We start from the raw sequence: 25,257 nt of genomic DNA, 5'->3' as shown, positions 1-25,257 counted from the left end.
ACTATACAAAGACATTCATTTTATTTAATCCTCACAGCAGCTTTATGAAAAGCAATTTTTTCCCAATGAAGAAAATATGAAAGAGAAGTTATCTGGCATTAGAGACTAGAGATTTGATTTACCATTCCATTAGTAATTCCCAGTAGTCAAATGTGGAATTTTGTCTGAGGTCTCGTTCGGTCAGAAGCAAGGTTAGGGCACAAATCCAATTTTATTCAGTGTCAGAGCCAGAGCTATTCTTTGCATTAAAATTCAAAGAAATGAAGAAAGTTTTAAAATGTTTTCATGAGCATCAAATGTACACGGTTTATGTAAACTCACATACTTTGGAATACGAAGTATGTAAATAGTGAAGAAATGTTTGTGGCTGTGACTGTGGAAGTGCAGAGGTTATTTCATTTTCTTTGGGTTTATACCTGCATGTAGGTTGCTGGATCACACGGTAGTTCTAGTTTTAGTGTTTGTGGAGCCTCCATACTGTTTCCACAGTAGCTGTACCAGTTGACATCTCCACCAGCAGTGTGCTCAGTTCCTTTTTTGCCCCATCCTCGCCAACATTTGTTATCATTTGTAACATTACATGTGTGATGATAACCATTCTAGTAGGTGGGAGGTGGTATCTCATTGTGGTTTTGATTTACATTTCCCTGATGGTTACTGCTGTTGAGCACCTTTTCATGTACCTGTTGGTCATCTGTATGTCTTCCTTGAGGAAAAATAAAAGGCTATTTCTGTGCCTCACCCATTTTTTAATTGGGTTAGGTTTTTTGCTGTTGAGTTGTATGAGTTCCATATGTAGTTTAGATATTAACTTTTTATCGGATATATGCTTTGTATATTGAAAATGCTTTCTCCCAATCCATAGGTAGCTTTTTCATTTCATTGATGGGTTTCCTTGGTGGTGTAGAAGCTTTTTTGATGAAGTCTCTCTTGTTTATTTTTGCTTTGGTTACCTGAACTTTGTCATATTATAGTACTATATTGAACACTGGAAATTCATTTAAGAAAGTAAAATTTCAAAACGGTGATCACTTATATACATGTGGAAGCCCTGAGGAGCTAATGTGTCCGTTAATTGGCTTTTTGTCATCATTTCACTATGTATCAATAGATGTATCACATCTTGTATACCTTAGGTAGCACAGTTCTTGTTTTTATTTTATTTTTTTAAAATAAAAGGCACAAGGAAATTATTGTGACCAAATAAATTTTTCCCCCCCAAATGAAAGTAGAAAGTCCCTGAGCTAAAACAGTTCTTGTTTTTGTTTTCCTCTCTTTTCCAAATTGAACATGCTTTGTTTCTTACCTTGGGATCTGTTTTTCTTTTTTACTTCTCTCTTCATGGCTTCTGGCAATTACTAGCTCTAGTTTGTTATATTTGAAACTGGTACCATAACCAGTCTTCAGAAGTCTTACCCAGTGTTTTGACTCAGTTTTGATGTTAAACCAACAAGTTTACCCAAAGGTGCTATCTTATAAAATGTTTTCTCAACAAAGTTCTGCTCTTTCAGTAAAACTAAGCAGTGCAATACCGCTTGCATGAGCTCTTGTCTATTTTAAGCTTCTTTTGCTGTTCTAAAGTGAGATCTTCCTCTGGAGGTCTGTCACTGTAGGAAGCAGTGATTTCTCCCATGTTTGGAGATGTTGTTTTTCCAAAATTACTTTCAGTAAACTCTTGTGCCTTGAGTGGCACTCTATTAAAACCAGAACACCTTGTGGTAAACTTGTTGGTTTAACCTCAAGTTGGATGAGTGTTATGTTGACTTACATTCTTTAGAAGAGATCATGTTGAGGTACAGTTCCAGGATATTTTTTACCATAAAGAAAAAAATGTCTTTAAAATAACCTATGGAAAGAGATGGGCTTTAATAACCTTTCTGAAACAGTTGCAAGTATTCGTATAGGTGAGAGTTTTCCTTTTGCATGTTAAAATTCAGTCTTTTATGGATGTAACTGTGAATAGGGAGCACTGAAGCGCCACACCACGCTTCCAAATATGATGTAACATTTATGAAAGAGAGGCCAGAGTGTGTGTTTGGGATCTGAAACAATTATAATACATATTTTCTTTTATGTGGACTTTTTACATTGTCCTTTCTATTATTTTCCTCTTAGGCTGAGAACCTTCTCCTTGATGCTGATATGAATATTAAAATTGCTGACTTTGGTTTTAGTAATGAATTTACAGTTGGGAACAAGTTGGACACATTTTGTGGAAGCCCACCCTACGCTGCTCCCGAGCTCTTCCAGGGAAAGAAGTACGACGGGCCTGAGGTGGACGTGTGGAGTCTGGGCGTCATTCTCTACACACTGGTCAGCGGCTCACTGCCTTTCGATGGCCAGAACCTGAAGGTATCGGCCAAATGCCGTGCTCCTGTCTTACCCCCAAGTGCCATCATTTCGAAGGCCAGTTACATATACTTCCTTTTGCCTTTTGAAGGAGCTGCGGGAGCGAGTCTTACGGGGGAAGTACCGCATCCCTTTCTACATGTCCACTGACTGTGAAAACCTTCTCAAGAAATTATTAGTGCTGAATCCCATAAAGAGAGGCAGCTTGGAAGTAAGCCATTGTTTTGTACTCCAAATTGAAAGCAGAACAACTGAAATATTCCAGGAACTGAAGAATATTTTAAATAAGTTTTCCCCCGTGAGTTTTTTTTTTTTTTTTTTTTAAGGAAAATTGCTCAGTCGTCTAATTTGCCTTTTGCTTTAAGCTAGGGAAAGTGACCTGATGCTTTCACTGCTCAAAAGTTGTTGCTTTAGAGAAAGAAAGTTTCTCTAAAGACTGTTCCTTCTTCTTGTTCCTACAGGGAAATATTTAATCCAAACGACATAAGAATAGGGATAAAATTGGCTTTTCGTTGGTGGAGGGAAACCTAGCCGCTGTCAGACGTTGCTAGATCCAATACAGAAACCTTGCTTTTTAGTAAGTACAGATATTTCAGATAGAAGAAGGTAGTAAAAATTCTTATCTGGTGAATACTGTAGCTCACATTGAAAAAATGAGTAGAAATTTCTCAACATTAGTATAGAAAATTTACAAATATTTAGGATCACGTTAGAAATGGGCTTTCCACTTCTTCCTGTTGTGTGAAGTGGGCTGTGACAGACCCCCGTGAGTGTGCCAGGCATGTGATGGCCAAGGGCAGCGGGGGATCTCCAGCCAATCTGTCTGATTCTTGTGCCTTCTGACATTGCAGTTAGAACAACTTATTTCTTAAGTATTTTGTCCTTGTGTTCTTAAGAATATTTAGCCTATATCAAGATAATTTCAGAGATTCAAAGTGTTTTATTGATGAGAACTTTTTTAAAATTTCATTTATTTGCATTAATAAATAGGGTAGAGTATTCAGAGAATTAACCTCATTTAAATTGTACTTTTCTAGTGTGTAAGCACTGTCTTTCAGCTACATGTGTAAATCTAAGTCATTCTTTACTCTCTAATATGCTAATATTTAAATTTGCTTTGGAGACTATTATATGGCTGCTTATTATCTTGTTAAACTTATGATCTTGTTAAACTTATTTAAAATACCCACCTTCCTGTTGCTTCTCATATATGACTGCATATTTTATGAAAAGTTTTTTTTTTTTTTATTTTTGTGTAGAAGAACTGGGGTGTAGGCCAGAGGTGTTGGGGGTTGAGAGGATTCACCAAAGACAGAGTTGGGAGAAGAGTAGACAGATTTACTGAAATACCCTGCTGAGGGGAGCAGTGGGCAAGGCAGGAGATATCTGCTGCGCCATGTGGGTCAATTCCCTGGCTGGGAATCGAACTCAGGCTGCTTTGCTTGCATAGAGCCTCCAGGGAAGCCCTGCAATGTGTTTCTTTTTTTTTCTTTTTTTTTTTTTAAAAGATTTATTTATTTATTCATTTATTCATTCATTCATTCATTTGAGCACTGGGTACAGTCAGAAGCGTGGGAGGGTGAGAGAATTCACCAGAGCCAGAGCAGGGAGCAGAGCAGGCAGAAGGACCGAAGTACACTGCTAAGGGGAGCAGCGGGCGGCAGGAGAGGTCTGCGCACCATGTGGGACCCTCTTCCGGGGGTTGGGGAGCAGCTGGGGATTGAACCGGCACTGCAGAAGCTGCAGGCAGCTTTGCAACCCAGAGCTCAACCACTGCACCACCAGGGAGGCCTGCAAAGTATTTCTTAAAACCCTCTAAGTTAGTTGTCTTATTTATCTGCTGTGAAAATAAAACTAATGAAATTATTAGTTTCACATTCTGCTTGCTTGACCTGTGGTTGTTTCTAGATCCAAACAGTTACAGTTTTTCAGGTGGTGAATGAATGAATGTTGCCCAGGCTTACTAATCACTGGTGTTGGGGTGGATGGTATTATGCACAATTTTAAAGGGATTTGTTTTGTGTTATATATTAAGTTTTAGTTTTCTATTGGAATATTTAGGTGTCTAGATTTTTTAATTAGAAACTGAAAAACTTTTTTGCTATCCCCTATATGTAGATCTTCTTTGATTTTTCTGATCCTTAATCAGGATAGTCTGTGTTACTTTTCAAAATAATGCAAAACTTGATCCTCAAGCAAAGCTGCTCCTTATTACTCTTCTGTCATCTTTGATCGTCCTAAAAAAGTATGAATCCTTACTTCTAACATCTTTTCCAGCTACTGTTAAGAGCTTAAGTCTTGTTTATGACTGCCCAGTACAAGTGATAGTAAGGCAAAAGATAAATATTATTATCAATAATAACATCTTAAAAAATTAAAGATTTCTAAGTACAGACTGAAAGGCGTGTAGTGTACTTTATAAGGTTTGAAACCACTTAAGAAAAATTATTTCCATCTGGTCATCTTAAAGTCCATCATTTTTTAATGTGCATCTAAACAGTAGGGTGTATGTTTCCATTGTTAATTGGTAAGATTCTTTATACTTCATCAGAGCCAGTTATTTAGTTTTATTTATTTTTTATTTTTTAAAGATTTATTTATTTATACATATAAGAGCTGGGGTGCAGGCCAGAGGTGTTGGGGGTGAGAGGACCCACCAGAGACAGAGTGGGGAACAGAACAGGCAGAATGACTGAAATACACTGCTGGGGGGCAGCAGCGGGCGAGATAGGAGAGGTCTGCTACGCCTTGTAGGTAGCTCCCCAGCAGGCCGGAGATCGAACTCGTGCTTCAGTGCCTACAGACAGCTTCACAGGTTGCGTCTTAACCCCTTGCACCACCCGGGCGGCCTGGAGCCAGTTATTTTGTTAGACCTTCTCAGCGAGTAGTCATGTGTTCATTGGCAGTGATGGCAGAGCAGACTTTCTTCTAAGTTTGGCATCTTGTTTGACCTCTTGTCTCTTGTTTAGAGATCCCTCAAGTGAAATCTGAATGGATTCATTGCCTCACCGGGTCTGGTGCAGTATTTTGGCTGTTGATTGGCACTCAGCCTGCGCTGCTGCTGGGGCTGTGGGGCCTCAGCTTGAGGGGCCTCTTCTCTTGGGGGCTTTTCACCTTAACCCTGGTGCCAGTAAAAGGATTTTGTAGAGGCCTGGGGTTCCCACAGCTGAGGACAGGCGCTACACCTGTCTCTTCTCTTTTACATTTCCATATTGTGTTGCTTTCCACGGCTTTCCCTTAGAAAATACCTGCAGATTTAGAAGGACTAGAGTTAAAATCCCTACATATTCCATGAAACCGATCTTCCTTCCAGCCTTTTCCTTCCTTTCCTTTCTCCCAAGGAAATTGTTCCATAGATTATTTTGATTTTACTTTGAAATACAAGTGTTTTGTGGGACGCTCTTTTTCCCGGCAGGCTCTTCCCTCCGGAGCTGGCCTGGGAAGAATGGAACATGGACCCTCGACCAGCTTCCTGGCAGGGCTCCCGCTCTGTCCTCAGTTGTTCCTGTCTCAGCGCTGTTTCTAAAATGCAGTTTATTTTCCATGTTAAAAAAAAAAAATCATTTCTCTATTGGCTTATCAGAGCAAGGCAAAAAAACTCACTGTCTGAAGTACCCATCTTGTCTCCACATTTCCATTGCATTTGGCCTTTGTTCCAAGTCCAGAAAGCGCTTCCTCACTGCTTCCTCCTCACACCCCTCTGCCTTCACTTCCCCCCAGGCCTCATGCTTCTCCCTTAGTGCTTCTCCTGTAGTGCAGGAGTCTGTTCAGATCCTGCCTGCTGTGGCTGCTGCCCCGACCGCTCGTACTGCTTGTTCACTGCCATTGTCACCAGTTCTCACTACTAGTAGCACAGTTTTGAATAGTTAACTCTGTTGTATGTGCAGACACTTTAAGGTGTTGACAGTAAGTCTTCTTTTCTCAAACAAAAGACAAGTCACATATCTGTTTCTTTGATGTAGACCAATGCATAATGGTTATGAAATGAACACCGAAAAACAGTTATTGAGGAACATTATCAAATTTGGATTACCTTAATTTTGTTTTTAATTGCTTACATTCCGACTATTAAATCTGTTACTGCTCCTCTGTCTTTCATAATCAGTAGATACTCTGTTCTTTCAGGCATCTGAATTAAAATCCTCAGAACCTTCTAGGATCCTACCCTTCATCTCATTTCCAAAATGAGTTTTGTCTTCCAAGTTTTCTGTTTTCCTTTTCCTGCTGTCCAGTTCAGTCCTCTGCTGTCTTATCTCCTGCACATTTTACCAAGGGACTTCTTGTTGCCATTATATCTTACCCAGGGCTCTCCAGTGGCCTTATTTTATAATGCAGCCCTGCTCAAAAGCGACAAGCATTTGGATTGAGAAAGATAGTGCAAGGTCCAGTCTTTTTTCCTCAAGGACTGAACATACAGAGAAGGAGGTGGGCCCAACCACCACTAGCTGTAATCAGACGTAGAACACAGTGACAGTGTTGTTGACTTGGATATAGACAGAGTCCCTGTGAACACAAGAAAGGGCAGATGACTGATGCAGACAAAAGGTTTTATTCATTTATGTATTGAGAATTTAAGTGTGGGGTACATTTAGGGGTTGCGTGTGCAATACTGAGCAAATCAGTATTGAGCAATCAGTCATTGTTTGGCTTGATGGTCTGGTAGTGGAGATAGGTAATTAACAGGTAAACACAAATATTTGTATGAGGACAAGTTGCATTAAACTGTAGGCAAAGATCATGAAAGTGTGTAACAATAGGGCCAGATTTTGAGATTATTGGTAGAGAAATAGGAACCTAAATGCGGAAAGTGTGGAAAGCATTCCAGACAGATATCCTTTATCTTTTGCTCCAGTAGGAAATAGATACTTGTAGTCAGGAGCTCTTTACTGCCTGCTGCCATATCCTTACCTGGCTGTCCAGATACCCTGCTCTCCCTGCTGCCCGGGCTGGTCCTTGCTCCAGGACCCGCCCATCCCTCCTCTGCTGGTACAGCACTCCTGTGCCTTCTCAGGAAGGCTCACTTCCGTCCATCAGGCCTTTCCAGGGACACCCTCCCTCAGCCTCTGTACACCTTCCAATTCAAAAGGAGGTGTCCTCTAGCCCACAGGCCCTGTGGTCAGTCTCAGAGGCCTCTCCACTCACAGTCACCAGCCTCCTCTGTGCATCACCTTTGCTCCCAGCTCCACCGCCCCTGGCACTGCCCTCAGTACAGTCAGCTGTCTTTGTTGCTAAACACAACAGGTCACTTTCTCAGTCACCACTTCATTTGATAGAGCACCACTGCCTCCTCTTTGAAGCTCCCCCCATTACCTTCCACGTCATTCTGTGTGGATAGCCTCCTCCATTTCCTTTCTGCATTACTGTGTTTCTAGCCCTCGAAGGCTGGTGTTCTGTGAGGCTTTGCCCTGACCTCTTCTGTCATTCTTCTCCCTTTACCCCTCCTGGAGACTCCTGCCCATCCCCATAGCTTCTGTCGTCATCTGTTGGCTGATTCCTGAGTTTCCATCCCAGGCCCAGGTTTCTCTTGAGCTGCGGAATGAGATATCACAGTGTTTGCTGAACATGTCTGTTTGGATGTTGCCCAGACCTCAAACTCAGCTTGTCTAAAACTGAGCTTCTGTCCCCATCCAGTCTGCTTTCCTTTCTGAGCTTGGTTTCCCAGTAAATACCATCAGCTCTGACTCAGTAGTATAACCAGGCAGCGGGGCTTCATCTTTGGTTTCTCTGGGCTCTCGCCTCTCCCCACTTCTGTAGTATTTGTGTGGGGTTTTGGTGGTGTTGTTATTGACAAATAATCAGACTATTGCTTATGGCAGGCTATTAAACACACAAGACTGAAAATGGCGTTTCACCTGCTTACGACAGGTGGACCTTGAGTGTGCACATGACACACATGAGTGTTCTGGGGGCCTGGGCTGCAGGGATTGCAGACCAGGGTTGACGAAGTTATTTTCACTCAGGAAGAATGTCATGAAGGCATAAAGTGGTTCAGTAGTGGATGGTTTTCTTTACCATCCATGCATAATTCTACCCTGAATTCCACTACACTACATGGAAGTGCAGGGACATTGCAGAATATGATGGGCCTATATAGTCTTTAGCCAGTTATCGTTAAGCTAATGAATGGTTGCTGATGATCAGTGGTGCATTTCTCGTAAGAGTCTGGTTCATCCTTTATAGTATGTCTTAGGTGCCATTGTCATAACAACAGAAAGTGAATAAAGTATTCTCAGTGAATCTACAAACAGTAAAGCATCAAAGCCTTCTGTGGACATTTTATAAGTGCATTTTACATTGCAAGTCCTATTGATTTTCTCTAGCCAAATATTGAAAAGGCCTTTCTTCTATTGCCACTATCTACCTTTATTTCAGACTGGCACCACCTCTCTCTTAGATTCTGGCTAAAGCCGCTTAGGTGGCTTCCAGGTGTCCCAGCCACTCTTTACGTGCTGCCCAGGAGCTGGCATCATGCTCTCCAGAAATAGCCCTTGCCAATGGAAGGAAGACTCCTGACTTGCCCCCTTGATTTTCCACCCGCTTCTTGATTCACCACCTGTCTTACTTGCACTGTGGCCCTTGCTTGTACTCACCTTGCTGCCACCCCACCCCAGGGTGGGCACACCCACCACTGTTGACCCCACCGGTGGTGCCTGCATCCATCCCCTCTGCCCGCACCACTCACCTCCTATGCCTCCCTCCAGCTCCTCCTCACTGGTTCACTTTCTTACTTTCTCTTCCAGAATCTCATTTCTCATTCACTTAGGATCTACCGTTTATAATTCTCACTCCATTAGTTGTTTTCAAACTCTTCACATTGTAACTTAAATTTCAGAACTACTCTCTACCTCTGTATTCTCTGAGTTGCCCTTACTGATCAGCCCTCATTTCCATTCCCCAGATCTGTTTTAATAACTGTTGGTTTCAAAATAACAGGTTTATATTTGATTGAGGGCCAGGAGAAAAAAAAATAAATAACCTCTTCACTAAACTTAAATGTGAAAAGTACAAAGTGGAATTTAAGGTCTCAGGAGATTTCACTTTCAAATGTGAAAACATTCTTTTAGAGGAAGACAGACAGCAGGCTACCTTGAGTAGATACGAGAGGGATGATGGTCATGGTCACCACTACACACCTGAGCATGTCCCTAGGTCCCATGGCTAATCCTGGGCCTGCTGATCAACTATAACAGTAATTTTAGTTTGAGAATGTCACCTGATTCTTGTTGAGTGACCCAGTAAGCTTTACATGTACTACAATGGAGCTCAAATAAATGTGTGGATGTGCTGATTGACCAAATGTGACATAGTGTTTATTTCCCAGCAAATAATGAAAGATCGATGGATGAATGTTGGTCATGAGGAGGAGGAATTAAAGCCATATACTGAGCCTGAAGCGGACTTCAATGACACAAAAAGAATAGGTGAGTAAACGCTGTGAGAGGCAGTGTGCCTCGGTCGTAAGTAGGGCAGCCTGCCTTCAGATCAGGCAGCAGTGATGGTTAAGAGATGAGAGAAACCACTCCGTGAGAAGCTGAGGGTGTGTTGAGTGAGAGAGAGAGAATGAATGTCACTGATAGACATTAACTATGTCTCTGGCTGGACAAAGAAACTCAGCTCAGGAACGTGCTGGTGTTGATGAGAAGTGGACTAGGCATAGAGCCCCTGTGTGTATCATTTCTATACAAAAAATTGTGAGCTGCAGTAGCTGTGAAGTTTCAGTATGCTAGTAATGCAGACGTTTTTATAATTAATACTATACTTTAAAGTTTCAGAACTTCATATTCATATCTGATGTTGATTAACTTGCCCATTTTCCCTAGTTTTTTAACTAACAGACCCATTTTCATAAAATTTGCATTTTTTTTTAAATTTCTAGACATCATGGTGACCATGGGTTTTGCACGAGATGAGATAAATGACGCCTTAATAAATCAGAAATATGATGAAGTTATGGCTACTTACATCCTATTAGGTAGAAAACCACCAGAAGTAAGTTTTTCACCTTTTTCAACTAATGTAAATTTTTTCTTGATCTAGATGACAGCTAAGTGTAACATAATGCTAGTAGACATATTCTATGTGGTATCAAAAATAATACCTAATAACCCTAATGTTCTGTTTATTAGACTCCAAAGTTCAAGATACTAAGTTTTAAATCAACTTTGTTTCCAAATGAGAGTGAGTCTGTCCTGGAGAGCAGGGCTCGAGTCCCGATTGGCTGTAAGTGCCATTCAGTGTCTCATCTTTGGGGAGGCCATACCCCCAGAGTTGTGCATCCAAATGCAACCGCCAGACCAGAGGGCATATGGTTGTTCTAGGTATACAGAAAAGACAGTGACTGAAGGGAGAGGGACTGGCAGCATTTAAAACAAAATGTGTGTTTTGAATGATGTTTTTGTAGGTGGGAACCCAAGGAAAGATTATTTTGCCTTGTGGAGTATCAGGTGCCTTTGATACATTCAGTGGAGACTTCTCAAGGAGAGATTTAGTCTAAGGAGAACAATTCAGGAAATAACTATGCAAATGGTGTCTGAACCATTTAAGCATATGATCCTTTGGGACAACAAATATAAAGGTAGAAATTTAGAGTCAAGAACAGCCCACAATATGGACAGTTAATTGAAAATTCGACATCTCTGGGAGGCATCTTACGGAACAGGCGGAAATTATTTACAATTAGATAGTGACCAATGAGGCAGCAGTCAGCTGGCATGGACTGACACGCTGAGTGCTGCCAGTCAGCTGGCATGGACTGACATGCTGAGTGCTGCCAGTGGACACTGTGGCAGTTTCTGAGGGCAGGTGGGCATGAACAGGGTGCCATGGTAGGGCATGTGCCCTGACTCCGTGTGTGTGCAGGTCCTGGAGCTCGTGGGAGGATGGACACTTCCAAGGAACAATTCACATGAGGCAAGCCATGGGAAATGAGGCCTGGGAGAACATTGGAATTCCAGCACAGGGGACTGGTTTAAAAGTTGTATTTGCCAAGATGGGAAAAGAGGGATTCCAGGGGAAAGAGCAGACATTTGCTCAATTTGGGGTGTCTGTCCAGTGGGCGTTGGGACACAGCTCTGTCTCTGGAGCAAGTGCTGTGAACAGCATTAACAGGTCTGGGAGTTGTCAGAACACAGCAGATGTGCTGGCAACTGTTCTAAGGATGTCACACACAGGAATTCACCTAATACTCTCAACTGCCCTCTGGGGCAGGTGGGGCAGGTACTATTATTACAGCAGAGGAGAGGGTCTTCCCCAAGACATTACCAGCAGAGAAGTGATAGCAAAGAAGCCACGTCAAGAGGAGAAATGGGATCTTGAAGATGTGGAAAATGTGCAAATGCTTATTTCTAAAGTCTGTGAGCTGCTTCCTCTTAGATTTCACTTCTGAGATATTTAATTTTCCCATTAATTTAGAATTTAAAGGAAACACTAATTCTACAAGTATGCAGCCCAGCCCAGGTGTGAATTATCATGAAGTCTGAGTTGTATTGAATGTAGTTTAATACATGCAGTGAGCCCACTGCAAGCTGTAAGGCCCTGCCCTCTGGAGTCAGGTTGACCGGGTGTGTGGCCTCACCCCACCATACCCCATACAGCCCCTGACTAACTGTGTGACTTAGGCAGTTGGCTGATTACTCTGTTCCTCAGTTTCCTAATCTACAAAATGAGGATGGGATGTAAGGGCACCTACCACTTAGGGTCATGTGGAGGGTTCAATGAATTAGTATTTCTAAAATCTTACGCTATCACTCTGTGCTCTGTATTAGCCATTCTTTGTTATAATATTTATCATCAGTATTAATCTACTATTTATCATTAATGACTCACAATTAAATCTAGATCTCCCACTGATACACCAGTAATTCAGGCAAAGGCTTGCTAGCAACAAACAGGTTCGTGTTACAGAGAGGGTAGTGGTTTGTCAACATAGTTTAGCCTGCTTAGTTCTAAGTGGATATGCTTTCTTGATCAGAGCCAATACACCAAATTTTGTTTTGTAAATATGGTGATGAAAGCAAAAGAAAACAAAAGGGCTATGTGTGTGTGAAGTTAAAAATTGAGTTTCATTGTAAGTTTGCATCTTGACTTGGCCCAAGTTAGGGGTCCCCCAGCTGCCCCAGGACTGCCCCAGCCTCAGTTTGTCCATCTGTAAAATGCAGGCTCATAAATTGCAGGTTTGTTATAATGGTTAAACAAAGTACAACACAGAAAACTTTCTAGTGTTCTGACTACACCCAGAGCTCTGAACTGCGTGCATGTGATAATGGAGTGAGCACAGTGGCCCACAGGGACAAGGTCCTTTCCTGTCAGCCAACTTGCCGACTGTCATTCTTATATAAGCTCTGATCACTCCATGTGTAGCTTGAATAGAACACAAAATCAGGTGTGTACATTGTTTCCCCAACCGTGTTTTGTCTTCTTGCAGTTTGAAGGCGGGGAGTCCTTGTCCAGTGCAAACTTATGCCAACGCTCCCGGCCCAGTAGTGACTTGAATAACAGTACCCTCCAGTCGCCCGCCCACCTGAAGGTCCAGCGGAGCATCTCTGCGAATCAGAAGCAGCGGCGGTTTAGTGACCACGGTGGGGAAAAGTCAAAAACTTGAAAATACAGCGCGATGCCTCCCTAACTCGTATTTCTTAAGCATTAGGCGTTTGCCTCCTTACGTGCTGGGGTCATCCCTGTTGTCACGGCTGTACAGAGTTGACCCATATGTGCCATCCTTTTCCAGGCACTGACCCCATTTTTGAAATCAAAGAGTTTAATCTGAGTGGCAAATAGGCAAATAAGGATATTTTAATACAGTTTTTGTTGATGAGAAGAAAATGTGTCAATTGTCTTTCAGCTCATCATGCCTTTTTTTCCGCTACAGCTGGCCCATCCATCCCCCCTGCTGTGTCGTACACCAAAAGGCCGCAGGCCAACAGCGTGGAGAGTGAGCAGCAGGAGGAGTGGGACAGGGACGTGGCTCGCAAACTCGGCAGCACGGCAGGCGGATCAAAGAGCCAGATGACAACCAGCCCGCTTGTAGGGCCAGAGCGGAAAAAGTCTTCAACAATGCCAAGTGTGAGTAAAGTCTAGTGTGTTGTAATTTTTTGTAGGTGGTTGTTGGCAGAACTTTTTTTTATGATTTTTTTTGAAGATCTTTATCTTTTTTATAATTTTCAAGGGAATCGTTCGCTGAATGAACCAAAATTCCTCATAAATGCATGAAAAAAATGAAATATGTATTCTGAAAATAACATATAACCTCCCCACAGGACGGTACATTAAACTTTGCTGCAACTACAGTCACAATTTTAAAATGGCCTTTTCTTCCTCCTTAAGAACAATGTGTATCCCGGAGGCAGCATGGCCAGGAGGAACACATACGTCTGTGAAAGGACCACAGACCGATACTCGGCTTTGCAGAATGGCAAAGACAGCAGGTAGGTCAGTGCCAGGTGGTTCCAGTCGGTGCCCCTGCAGAAACCCTGCAGCCGAGCAGCCTCGAAAAAAGAAAGGCAGTGTCATTAGAAGCATTTCCCCTGCTGACCCAGTGTAAAAGGATGGGAAAATATTTCAGGGAAAACAGGTGGCAAATCTCCTAACTTGTGAATTTCCCAATAAATCTGATAATAACTTTTTCTCCATAACGCAGCAGACCATCCATGCTACGCCAATCCTCCCTGCTCTCTTACGCCTACTGCTTCCCTCTCCCCTCCCCATCAGGCCATTATAGTTCCCAAACATGAAGGCTTTATTTCCCTTCCTTTGAAGAAACGTGACCATCCCAACTGATCACTGAAAACCATACAGTTCTCAAAGTATTTTAGTTTTAAAAATGATAAACAATATTACTTATTTAAAAATTTTAGCTTCATGACTTGTAGAGTCTAATTATGAATATATACAAAGGACAGGGAGTCTATTTTCTTAGTTCTACCACTTGTCACTTCAGCAGACTGGACAGACTATTCTTACTTTAGTTTCCTCTCTGTTAATAAACATGAAAAGGAAATGTTATTGTAAGACACAGAATAGTAATGTACCTCCCTGGGACAGGAGATGCTTTGGCTAGAAAGAGAGTTGGGAATTGATTTCTGACTCCCTGTTTTCCATCTACTAAGTGCTACTTGGCAGCCCATTCAGCTACAGCAGTTAAAGTATTGATTGATGATATGATCTAACAGTGTTTTGATGGTATTTATAGAGAGAGTATTTCTGCTGTCATTCTGAATTTGTGTTGTGTGGTGTCCGGTGACCCACAGCAAAAGTGAAAATATCTTTCTTGAAAAGTGAAAAATGTCTCCAGTCATAATCAGTTTGTCATAAAGATAATTTTATACCTTCTCAGAGTCACATAAAAAGAGCAAGTATGTGTGAGATCTTTTCCTTGGCAGGTGGTAACAAACTGACCCTGTACATTTTTTGACAAGAATATTGTTTTGTTAGTCCCAGGTAATGCCATTCACGTTCATTTCTTTAAGTATTTCAGTCATGGAAGATGGTAGTTAATTTAGATTTTTACAAATCTATTTCCTAAGTTTTATTTTATTTTTTTAATTAATAAAATTTTATTTTTATATTCCCCATATAATTGCAATCCCCCCATTCTGACCCCAATTCCTCCCCTCCCGCCCCCCACCCCCCAAAAAGTGTCTCTGGTTCATAGTTTTTGTTGATTTTGATTTTCACTTTCTTATAGTTATTCATTTTCCTGGTCCCTTATTTAAGTATTCTAGATTCCTGCTATGAGTGAGACCATCCGGTATTTTTCTTTTTCTTTTTGGCTTATTTCACTGAGCATGATCCCTTCCAGCGCCATCCATGTTGCTGCAAATTGCATGTGTTTATCTTTTTTGAATGCTGAGTAATATTCCATGGTATGTATGTACCATCCAGCAATTCCACTCCTAGGTATTTACCCAAAGAACACAGAAACATCAATTCCAAAGAACACCTGCACCCCTATGTTTATAGCAGCACTATTTACAATAGCTAAGCTTTGGAAACAGCCCAAATGCCCAAAAATAGATGACTGGATCAAGAAGATATTTCCTAAGTTTTAGTAAACTGCAACTTGTCTTGTGTTTGCCTGTCCTTGGTCTCGCCACCCTTCACGTGGAAAGCCTCACGGAGATGTCCGCCAGTAGCGTATCTTCTACAGGCTCTGCGGTGGCTTCCACTGGCCCCTCGGCACGACCCCGCCACCAGAAGTCCATGTCCGCCTCTGGTCATCCTATTAAAGTCACACTGCCAACCATCAAAGACGGCTCTGAAGCTTACCGGCCCAGGTAGTGCTCTGGAGGCATTGCATTTTGTTTGCTGTTAAAACTTTTTAAAGATATTTCACCAGATGGAAGATCGTGACAGTCACCACCCCATAGTGTTTCTGAAAAGATTCATAAAGAAAAGTTGAATTCTAAATAAACTTGCTATATCCCTGGTATCAGTAACATTGCCTATAATTTAAGTCATTTTCAACAGGAAGTCTCTGTAAGGATCTGATTTTAAATCCTTCTCTAAAGATCCCTGCCTAACTTCTCATTTAAGTCAATGTTTTATGATTTAAAAACAAAACCACTGTACTGGGAGTTGAGATCCTAGGTTAATTGTCCTGGCTCCAGCTCATCGCTGGCCTTTAATCAAGCTGGCCTTTGGGTCAGTGAAACAGCCATGCCCAAGGAGCCCTGTCAGGTGCAGAGTTATGTGACTGCTTTTCTAGTATTTGTCTATGTTGGAAACATTTTGATGGCTGGTTTGTTAGTCACATCTGGTGGCATCCTATGGCATTGTGCTGTCATCAAGGCCCACATTATAAATAGGAAATGATTCTATTCAAAGGCTTCTGGATAAACAGTAAAGCCCGCCTTTCACATTGCTGAAATATGTCAGCCCAGAGAATGGTAAACAGGAATTGGACACAGCACCCTGGCCAGGCATCCCTGGTCGCAGAGGACATACCTTTGTGTCCCTGTTTTGGTGACTACTTCATCTGTAGCAAATACGTTTTTATAAAAGCCTTTTAATTTGAAATTGAAACATCATCCCACACTGTTGACAGCGAGGGCGATGACCCCATGCCGTGGCTTTCTCTGAGGGCGACAGACAAAAGAGGGCTGGAAAAAAGGGAGCCCCTAGGATTTTGGTCAAGTGAACGCTGTCCCTGTCATCACTCTGAACCTCTCTTCCCCGGCCCCCTCAGCACGACGCAGAGAGTGCCGGCCGCCTCCCCGTCTGCCCACAGTATTAGCGCCAGCACCCCGGACCGGACCCGCTTCCCGCGCGGGAGCTCCAGCCGCAGCACCTTCCACGGGGAGCAGCTCCGCGAGCGCCGCAGCGCAGCCTACAACGGGCCGCCCGCCTCGCCCTCCCACGAGACTGGAGCCTTCGCACATGCCCGGAGGGGCACGTCCACCGGCCTTATCAGCAAGTTGACGTCCAAGTTCGTCCGCCGGTCAGTGCCATGCGTGTGGTGGTGGTTTCCTCTAGGGGTTACCGAGGAAACTTGCTTTTTATCTTTACTCTTTGTAGTGGTTTTCCAGAATGACGTCATGACATTTCTTTCGAACAGCTCTTTACATGAGCTTGGGGGAAAAAATAATCCAGTAAGACTTAAAATCCTATTCTGTAACAGAAAGAAGATGGGCAAAATGAGAGTTTAAAAATTCTATAAAATAGAATGGAAAGAATGCAATTTGACATCAAAAATGTGTTTTCAACAAAAATTTTATCCCCTGCTGGAAAAGCCTTAGTTTTGAGAAAGGAATGCCTAATACAAATTTACATTTATCCTTCAGATATCTCTTATGAATACTTAAATTGTTCACTAATATACTTTGCCCACTTTTCTCCCTGATAAAAAGCTTAGGTTCAATAGTGACAGGTTGCTTACATGCGTTAGCGTCAGAATCTTAACATGCAAACGTAGGAAACACAAAGTGAATACTACGGTAAACTTGTGAACTAGTAAAGTAGTAAAACTATATTCTTGTCTAAAAAGCAAACAAGGATGCACAAGACAAATGATACATGTTGCTGAACACAACAAGGTTTGCTGCAGACGGGATTAATGAAGACTTGGAGTCTAAATGATTTGCAGCAGGAGGAGGCTGGAGAGTCCCATCAAGAGCAGCTCTGCCTTTCACTCTCCTAGCCCAAGCTTTTATTGAAGATACGAACAAAGGAACAAGAAAATAGCATGCAATTAGTAAGTTACTGCTGAAAACAAGTTTTCCTGGTTAGTGAGGAACATGCGCACAAGCCAGTATGTCCTCAGAGAACAGGAGTCAGTTCTGGGAAGAAGTTCTGTTTGCGAACTTCTTACATCCTGGAACTTCATCTGCAGAGTAAACAGGTGTTCTCCAAGAACTCCAGCTCCCTTTAGGGCAGCAGGCTCCCAACAAAGGTTGTTGCAAGTTTGGCCGATCACTAGTCCTAACAGCCTGTGGAAGTGCCTGACAAGCAAAGTGCAGTGTGGTGCAGAGTGGGGACCTGGCACACGATGGCGTCTGTGTCCCCAGATGCCCACAGATGTGTGATTGTGGGTGAGCAAGGGGCTGCGTGCTGGAGGAGCCCCAGGAGGCAGGAGGAAGGGGAGGCCCTGCCCTGCAGGATGATTTGGGTAGAGCCTTAAATGATGGATAGGAAATTGTCATTCTAACTTTACAAAGTATTAATAAAACACTTAATTTTAATGTGATTTAGTGTTCCTAGGATTTCAAAGAGTGGGTGTGGAAAAGAGAAACAGCACTTTAGTTTCCTGCCTTTTCTGAAGCTATTTATGGACTCCATTCAGGGATCAGTTGGCCCCGGATCATGCAGCTGAGCTTAAAACTTACAATCCTCAAATGCAGCTTCTGCTTCTAACCATATTAATGGTTCTATACCCTTTGGCCAATAGCCATGCAATAGCCATGTGCTCAGGAAAAGACCTAGCAGCTCCCCTCCAGAGTCAGCACGAGAGGACAGCAGTGCTGGGACAAGCCAGGCCAGTGGGTTCTGTTGCTGGAACCTGACTGACTGACTACTGAAGGTCTTGTGAAAAGCTGGTGATTTCTCTCTAGTTGAATCAAGATTCATTTTAAAGGGAAGGAAGACAGGTTTGGAGTATAATGCTTGATTACTAATTACACATTAGACATTGTGCAAAATCATGCTCTTTGCTTGGCAATAAAAGCTTAGGTTCTGGAGGGAACATCCTTATTAAGAGCAGGGACCAGAAGTCAGGGCAGAATGTCAAGGCAAACTATAAATAGGACAGAAAAGTCCACTGCAGTATGCGCCTTCCTGTTAAAGGAGTTTCATCTTGCCAGCAGGAACCAGCAACAGGGCTCTCTTTCTTGCCCAGATGATGGATGGACGGACTGCCCTTCCCTTGCCATCCGTACATCCTGTGGAACTGAACATGTGCTTTTCACGCTAGGCCAGCTCAAGAGTGCCTGTATTTATTTCAGTGTGCTAGAATAAAATAGATTTCTATAGGTGGCATTGAATTTTTAATGTATTTCCCAATGAAATTGCCAGTTATTAAAAAGAGACATTTAAGAAGACATTTTATCATCCTTTTTAATCCAGTAGGAAAGTGGTTTTCACAGTATATTTGTCAAAAAAGGCCTATAGTTAAAAACGCTGAGGAGCATAAGGCATTCATACTTTTAACTATCAGTTAAAGCTTTATAGCTTCGAGTGTGGATATGTTTATTAATTTGGGAAATGAAGAAAGTAACACTGACTTTATTTCTCTTGTATTCATTGTATATAAATAATATAAATGTTTCTGGAATAGTTGACATTAAGAAAACATTCACTTCAGGGTTCTAATTGGTTATTTTCCCAGTCGTTTAATCATATTTCACTCTATCACAAGTCATCTCTCGCTATATTTAAACTGCTTTATAACTTGATACCCCATGTAGATATTTAATTACATCTGACAGTAACAAAGTAGTTAAAATTTCGGTGGACTTCAAAAATATTGATCGCATTCAATATAGCCCAGAGTTAGTAAAGTTTTCCTGCTTTAATTTCATACGTGAATATCCAGGTAAGATTATTGTTTCTGTTTAAGACTGAAATCATGTTTTTAGACACACCTGCTGGATGGGCTGTTGATTTGATGAAATAATTACTATGTGCATGAATCACTGGCATAACTTCTGAAATGAGTTAAATGCTTATTTAAAATTTGGTGTATGTTTTTAGAAATACTGATGTTTCAAGCTGTATTTCTAGCTACAAGGTTAACTTACATAGCTTCTAAATTGAACTACTAGAATTATATATATATTTAATAACAAATATGAACTTGAATCTTGGCTATTGATTATTATTATTATTAAATGGCTTTAACTTCAGATCGAATTAAATTAAACCAAAAAATAAATTAGACCTTTAAAATCATGACTGGGAATTGGAAAATCAAATAGTTTTAAAAAAGAATCCTGAACTTTTGGCCTAGCATCTCCTCTGTGCCAGTACCCACTGGATGCTCCAGAAATGATAGTTCAATGTGCTTATGACGAAAAATGTAAGCAATAGTATCAGACTGGCCAGTCATGGAAAACTGCCATGCTAGAAGTTTGCTCACGTTGATTGCAAAGTCATTTTAGAGGTAGGTTTTCTTGAGGTGTTTTTCACTTTACCATTAAATCTCAACTTTCATTTTATTTTGAGGGATCCGAATGAAGGCGAAGCCAGTGGCCGAACAGACACCTCAAGGTAAGGAGCCAATGTTAGTGCCTGGCTGCCGGGCTGTGAAAACATGGAGTACAGAACTGATAACTAGGTTGCATGTGTGTTTGGAGTTTTCTTATTAGGATAGGGTGTCCTCACGTTGACTAGCGCTTAATGAAGTTTAAGTTAATTCACTTGTAGTTTGTGTTCTATAAATGTTATTTGCAATTATGTGCTTTGTAAAGAGATCACCTCTCTGTGCTGTAAAGTATGTCTTTACAGAAAACATCATAGATTAAAATAAAACAAGCCTTTTCTCACTAACATGATGTAACTAAGCTCTTCTCAGTTACTCAGACCAGAAAACACAGAACACGGAGGTGAACAAAAACTTAGGAAGAATTGATAATAATGATGCTTTTCAGTGAGTAAGCACTGGTGGGCACATTTTAAAACTTTCACCCCATGTACAAATGCAAAACATGGTTTGGGGTCTCCTGTGTTGTTTTTCTGGCACCAGGCATCCAACCCAAGCTCGGTGAGGGCCCTTTGGGTGGCTGGGTGAGACAGATGGCTGAGCCTCACCCTAGGGCTTGGGGTTCATTTTGCATTTCTTGTAAGTTTGCAGGTGATACTGGCGCTGCTGGCCCGGAGCACGCTGAGGGTGTTTAGCACTTGAGTTCCTGTTCCCAAGAGGGGAACCTAAGAAAGGGCGGGGTTCTGTGCTGAATGTGCATGGCATGGAGGGATCTGATATGCAGCTGAAGCAGAGGTCTGGGGTGCCGCAGCATGGGGTGCATGAGCAAAAGGAGTCAGAAAAGATGTGGAATAAATACTCTCTGTCCTTACTAAATAGCTTTTGGGAATTTATTGTCTCTACTTATTTCTTGTTTTCTCTAGCTGGCATAATTAGAAGATTTTGGAGGCTCAGACACCTAGACTACAAGGATGAAAGCATACATATAAACTATAGACATAACAATTCTTACATAAAAATGTATACATAAATATATACTATGTAATATTACAAAACATTCATAAATATATAGCAGATTATAAACTTCTTTCAAAGTATATAATTTTTTTAAATCACATACAAGTGAAGATGGGATAGCAAGTTAGAATCCCAGCAGCTATAGGTGGTTCACTGTCAACAAATTTAATTCTAGGGTCTTCTGAATTATAAGTGAGCTATTCATTTTACCTTCCTATGATAATTTGAAATAAGTCTTCTGGTTCAAGATTAGTAAGGCTAATCATTTCACAAGAATGTGTTGATCTTCTTTGTGCCAACACAGCCCTAGAACCTGATGTGTATCAGTGAACAAAGCAGACAAACTCCTTTCCCTCCAGGAATTTACAACCTAGTAGTAAATTCTGAAAATCATTAGCCTTACTAATGCTCATTTTTTATGAGCATTTTCCCTGCTGCACAGGGAAAATGAGGCAGAGTAACAAAGGGCTGGCCCAGCCAGGGCAGGAGTTGGGGTTGTGACAGGGCTTTTAGGGTCCACCTCATGGGGAAGTAAGTGGAGATTCGGAGGAGCAAGGAGTGAGCTGGCAGGAAAGACCCTCCTGGCAGAGGCAGCAGCCTATGCGAAAGCCTGAAGCAAGAACATACCCATGTTTGGGGATAACACGGGGGCCAGCATGACTTGATGGGAGTGAGCGGGAGGATAGTGATGGGCTGGGGGCAGGTGTTGGTCCTCAGTCCTCCCTTGGGGGACCTGCCATTCTCCCTACATTGCAGTGACCCCTATCTCAGGATTAGCAGGTATAAATAATCCCTCTGAGGTCATTCTGACTCCCCTTGTCCCCAGTCTTTCTCCTACCCAAAAAAGACAGAAGAAAGGAAAAGTTAGGTTGATGTTTCAAAAATGTGTATTCACAAGTAAAGTATAAGTGGTTCCTGTTTTATATGGAAGTACAGAAAAATGGAGACTCAGCTTTTGCAAATTTAAACAGGACCTTTTTGCTTTCACCTGCAAACTTGTTCCTCACAAATATATTTAATAAGCTAGTTAGAGTGAATAGAAGTCAGAAGAGATGGTGTCATGGGGTCTGTCTTTGTTACAGCCAGACCACAGCAGCCGCAGCATCTGCCCAGAGGCAGATGCTTGTTAGGCGGGCTTGTTAGGCACGTGACCACGACCACTGAAATTTTGTAAGTGTGTTTTGATTTCTTTGCTGAGTGGAAATTTTGTTTTCATTCTTTCCCTGTGCTCTCTTCTTCCAGAAGCACATCAGGAGAACCAAAGGAGAGAGACAAGGAAGAGAGCAAAGACTCCAAGCCACGCTCCTTGCGGTTCACGTGGAGCATGAAGACCACTAGCTCAATGGACCCCAATGACATGATGAGGGAAATCCGCAAAGTGCTGGATGCAAATAACTGTGATTATGAACAGAAAGAGAGGTTCTTGCTTTTCTGTGTCCACGGCGACGCTAGACAGGACAGCCTCGTGCAGTGGGAGATGGAAGTCTGCAAGTTGCCACGTCTGTCACTTAACGGGGTGCGCTTCAAGCGAATATCGGGGACATCTATTGCCTTTAAGAACATTGCATCAAAAATAGCAAATGAGCTTAAACTGTAAAGAAACTCAAATTTACAGGATCAGGGAAGACCATCCATATATGAGGTCCAGTTTTTGAATGTACTGGCAACGCCTATGTGATTGGCCTGTGAACCCCCACGTAGAATGCCCTTAATGCAATAAGGTTATACATAGTTATGAACTGTAAAATTAAAGTCAGTACGAACTATAATAAATATCTGTAGCTAAAAAGTAGGTTCACATGTACAGGTAAGTATATTGTGTATTTTGTTCATTTTCTGTTCATAGAATTGTATAATAAAACAAATGATTGCTTAAAAACTTGTATAGTTGTCTAGATTTCTGCACATAAATGTATGTTTGATGCTTTGAGTGGAAAAGTTGACCTTCCCTGTTATTTGCGTTCTGGTGGGTTTTTAAAATTCTTACCTCCATCATGCAATTTTGAGAATTGTGTCCAGGATTAAAAGTGCACAGAAATAGTCTTTACAATTGTAGCATGGACTTTTAACAAATTATTTTAAAGTCATATTTAAATTTAAACAAGAAGCTGATAAATAGATCGGCTTTATTATACACAGAATTATTCCTGCTTATCTTTGCCTCTCCTCCTTGTTATCGGACAAGGCTTAGTTGAGAAGATACAACGTGTTTACAGCATTGGCACTTAGAGTTCTAAAAGTAAATACATGAAAATAATAATAGCTTTGCCTTGAGCTAACTAAGAAGTCCTGGGGGAAAAAGGTTAAAACTCTATCCAATTTCCTTTCAACTTTAAAGCGTTTTCTGGCCCACTGCTAACAGCAGAATTAAAAAGAGTGAATACTTCATCTGGCTATTGTAATGTAAACTCACTTAGGTTGGCTGCCTTCTGAATCCTGCAGTGTCATTGTGGAAATCCAATCCTAACTGGACGGTTTCATAGCACAAACTCATCTTACAGTGTTGGTCAATGCATCAGTTAAGAATAATGCCACCTCAGGAATTAACTGGCATTGGGGACATTTGCCTCACTCTCCTCTCATCCACCCCCAACAGTAACACCTGTAAGTACTTTAGGGACTTTGGAGCAAAACATACTATTTATAACAGTGTACTATTGATTTAGCCTTATGTGGTCATTCTGTAAGCTGTTTTCTTTTTAATATTTTGCTAGATTTCTTGTATTTATTCCACATCGTTAATGCCTATAATGTGCAGCTTTGTAACTGGGCACTTGCCTACTTTTCTTTCCTAATTGGTGATATTTGCGATGTAAAACCACTGGTAAAGGTACATTTTAATACTTGTTATTTTATGCGGAATCAGCTGTGGAGGTTGACTGTGCAATGTTATTGAATGTTGTCATTACTGCAATATCAACATATGGGTCCCATTTGCACACTCCTGAGAAAAAGAAAGTGTATTCAAATTTTATCAGTTTGAAAAAAAAAATAAAACTGATCGACACTGGACTCCTAACCTACACAAGAGGGCCCTGAGCGTGGGGAAGCGCCACTCTGGTTGCTTCCAGACGAGGGTGAACCTTACTTTCCGTACTGTGCTGTGATGTAGCTTTCTTCTGTAACAGTTCTGTTCTAAAATGAAGTGTATTTTTGCCTTAGCAAAGGGTGGTGTTTGGAAAAAAAAAAAAAACAACTGTGTGTAGCCCCTTTTAACCTAGTGTTCATTCAAAAAAAATTGATGCAAATATTTCTTCACTTTCACTGGTGCACACTGAAATTTTACTTGAACAGTTCTCATAATAAAGCACTTGTCTTTTGCTCTTTATCAGAATGTGAATTACCTGTTTTCTAGTACAAAAATATTCTGTATGGGGCGTTTATTTCATGTGTTCTAAATTTAGTTGGCAGCGGGTGAAGCTATGTGGGTTTTCACAATGTCATTGCCACAAGCAAATTTCACTTTTTTATAGGAGTTCCTATCATTGAAATACTTAAAAAAAAATAGATCATGCTTTTTCTAAAGTGGAAACTGGTGGGGTTTTGTGTTCTCTGTTTTGTTTTTACATTTTCTCACTGGTTAATTCTTCTGTGTTTGTGGCAAGGAATTTTGCTTCAATATTTTTTATGAGCTAATATTGAAATCTCGATACTCACTTTAGAGTTTCCCATTTTCTATGTTTATGACCATAGAACTATTTTTTGAAGATTTAGAAAAATTTTATAGTATGTTTGCATAAATAAATACCAGTTTATGACCACTGGCTATGTGATATCAGGATTTCCTTGCTTTCTGTTTAAATATTATTTGATATAACATCCCTAATACTGATCAATTATTTTGTAGAGACTGGAGCAGAGTATTTAATTGGAAAAGAAAAATGTGGTAAAGTAAAAACTTTCACATGATGAGATGAAATATACTCTAGGGCCTTGACTCACTAGCATTCTCTAAAGTAGGATTTGGTAGAAAGGCTTTTTACAAGTGATTTTCACCAACTGTACCATTTCTCGATGTGGACCACAAAAATAAGGCACAGTGAATGATGTGCCCCTTTACTGTAAGTGAGTGATTCCAGCAGCATGTGCACATTTACAAAGCTGTCTCTCCCTCCAGTTTAAAGATACCTACGATGTACCTGCTGTGTTTTAAAATGGTTCCTGTTCTCCATCGTGTTGCTCTGTTCTGGGAAGCAAAATGTAACACACACAAAACCAAAAACACACAGCCAGACAGGAAATCCACAAGTAACTCAGCACAC

General features: G+C 41.3%; 1 protein-coding gene across 1 annotated transcript in view; it reads left to right on the top strand.

Moving 5' to 3' along the window:
* MARK1 (microtubule affinity regulating kinase 1) overlaps positions 1-24,323 on the top strand; it is a 92,513-nt gene extending 68,190 nt beyond the window's left edge. The window contains exons 8-18 of the mRNA XM_037497422.2: positions 2,116-2,352; positions 2,441-2,560; positions 9,671-9,770; positions 10,226-10,338; positions 12,773-12,926; positions 13,217-13,410; positions 13,672-13,772; positions 15,456-15,620; positions 16,532-16,783; positions 20,002-20,046; positions 22,238-24,323. Of these exons, the coding sequence (XP_037353319.1) occupies positions 2,116-2,352; positions 2,441-2,560; positions 9,671-9,770; positions 10,226-10,338; positions 12,773-12,926; positions 13,217-13,410; positions 13,672-13,772; positions 15,456-15,620; positions 16,532-16,783; positions 20,002-20,046; positions 22,238-22,592 (1,836 nt within the window). The 3' untranslated portion in view covers positions 22,593-24,323. The remainder of the gene's footprint in view (positions 1-2,115; positions 2,353-2,440; positions 2,561-9,670; positions 9,771-10,225; positions 10,339-12,772; positions 12,927-13,216; positions 13,411-13,671; positions 13,773-15,455; positions 15,621-16,531; positions 16,784-20,001; positions 20,047-22,237) is intronic.
* Positions 24,324-25,257: the final 934 nt, after the last annotated feature.

The sequence above is a fragment of the Talpa occidentalis genome, unplaced genomic scaffold (assembly GCF_014898055.3).
Source record: "Talpa occidentalis isolate TD23 unplaced genomic scaffold, MPIMG_talOcc4v2.1 talOcc4.8, whole genome shotgun sequence".
In the NCBI taxonomy this organism is placed as follows: Eukaryota; Metazoa; Chordata; class Mammalia; order Eulipotyphla; family Talpidae; genus Talpa; species Talpa occidentalis.
This window is presented reverse-complemented; position numbering and strand designations above follow the sequence as displayed.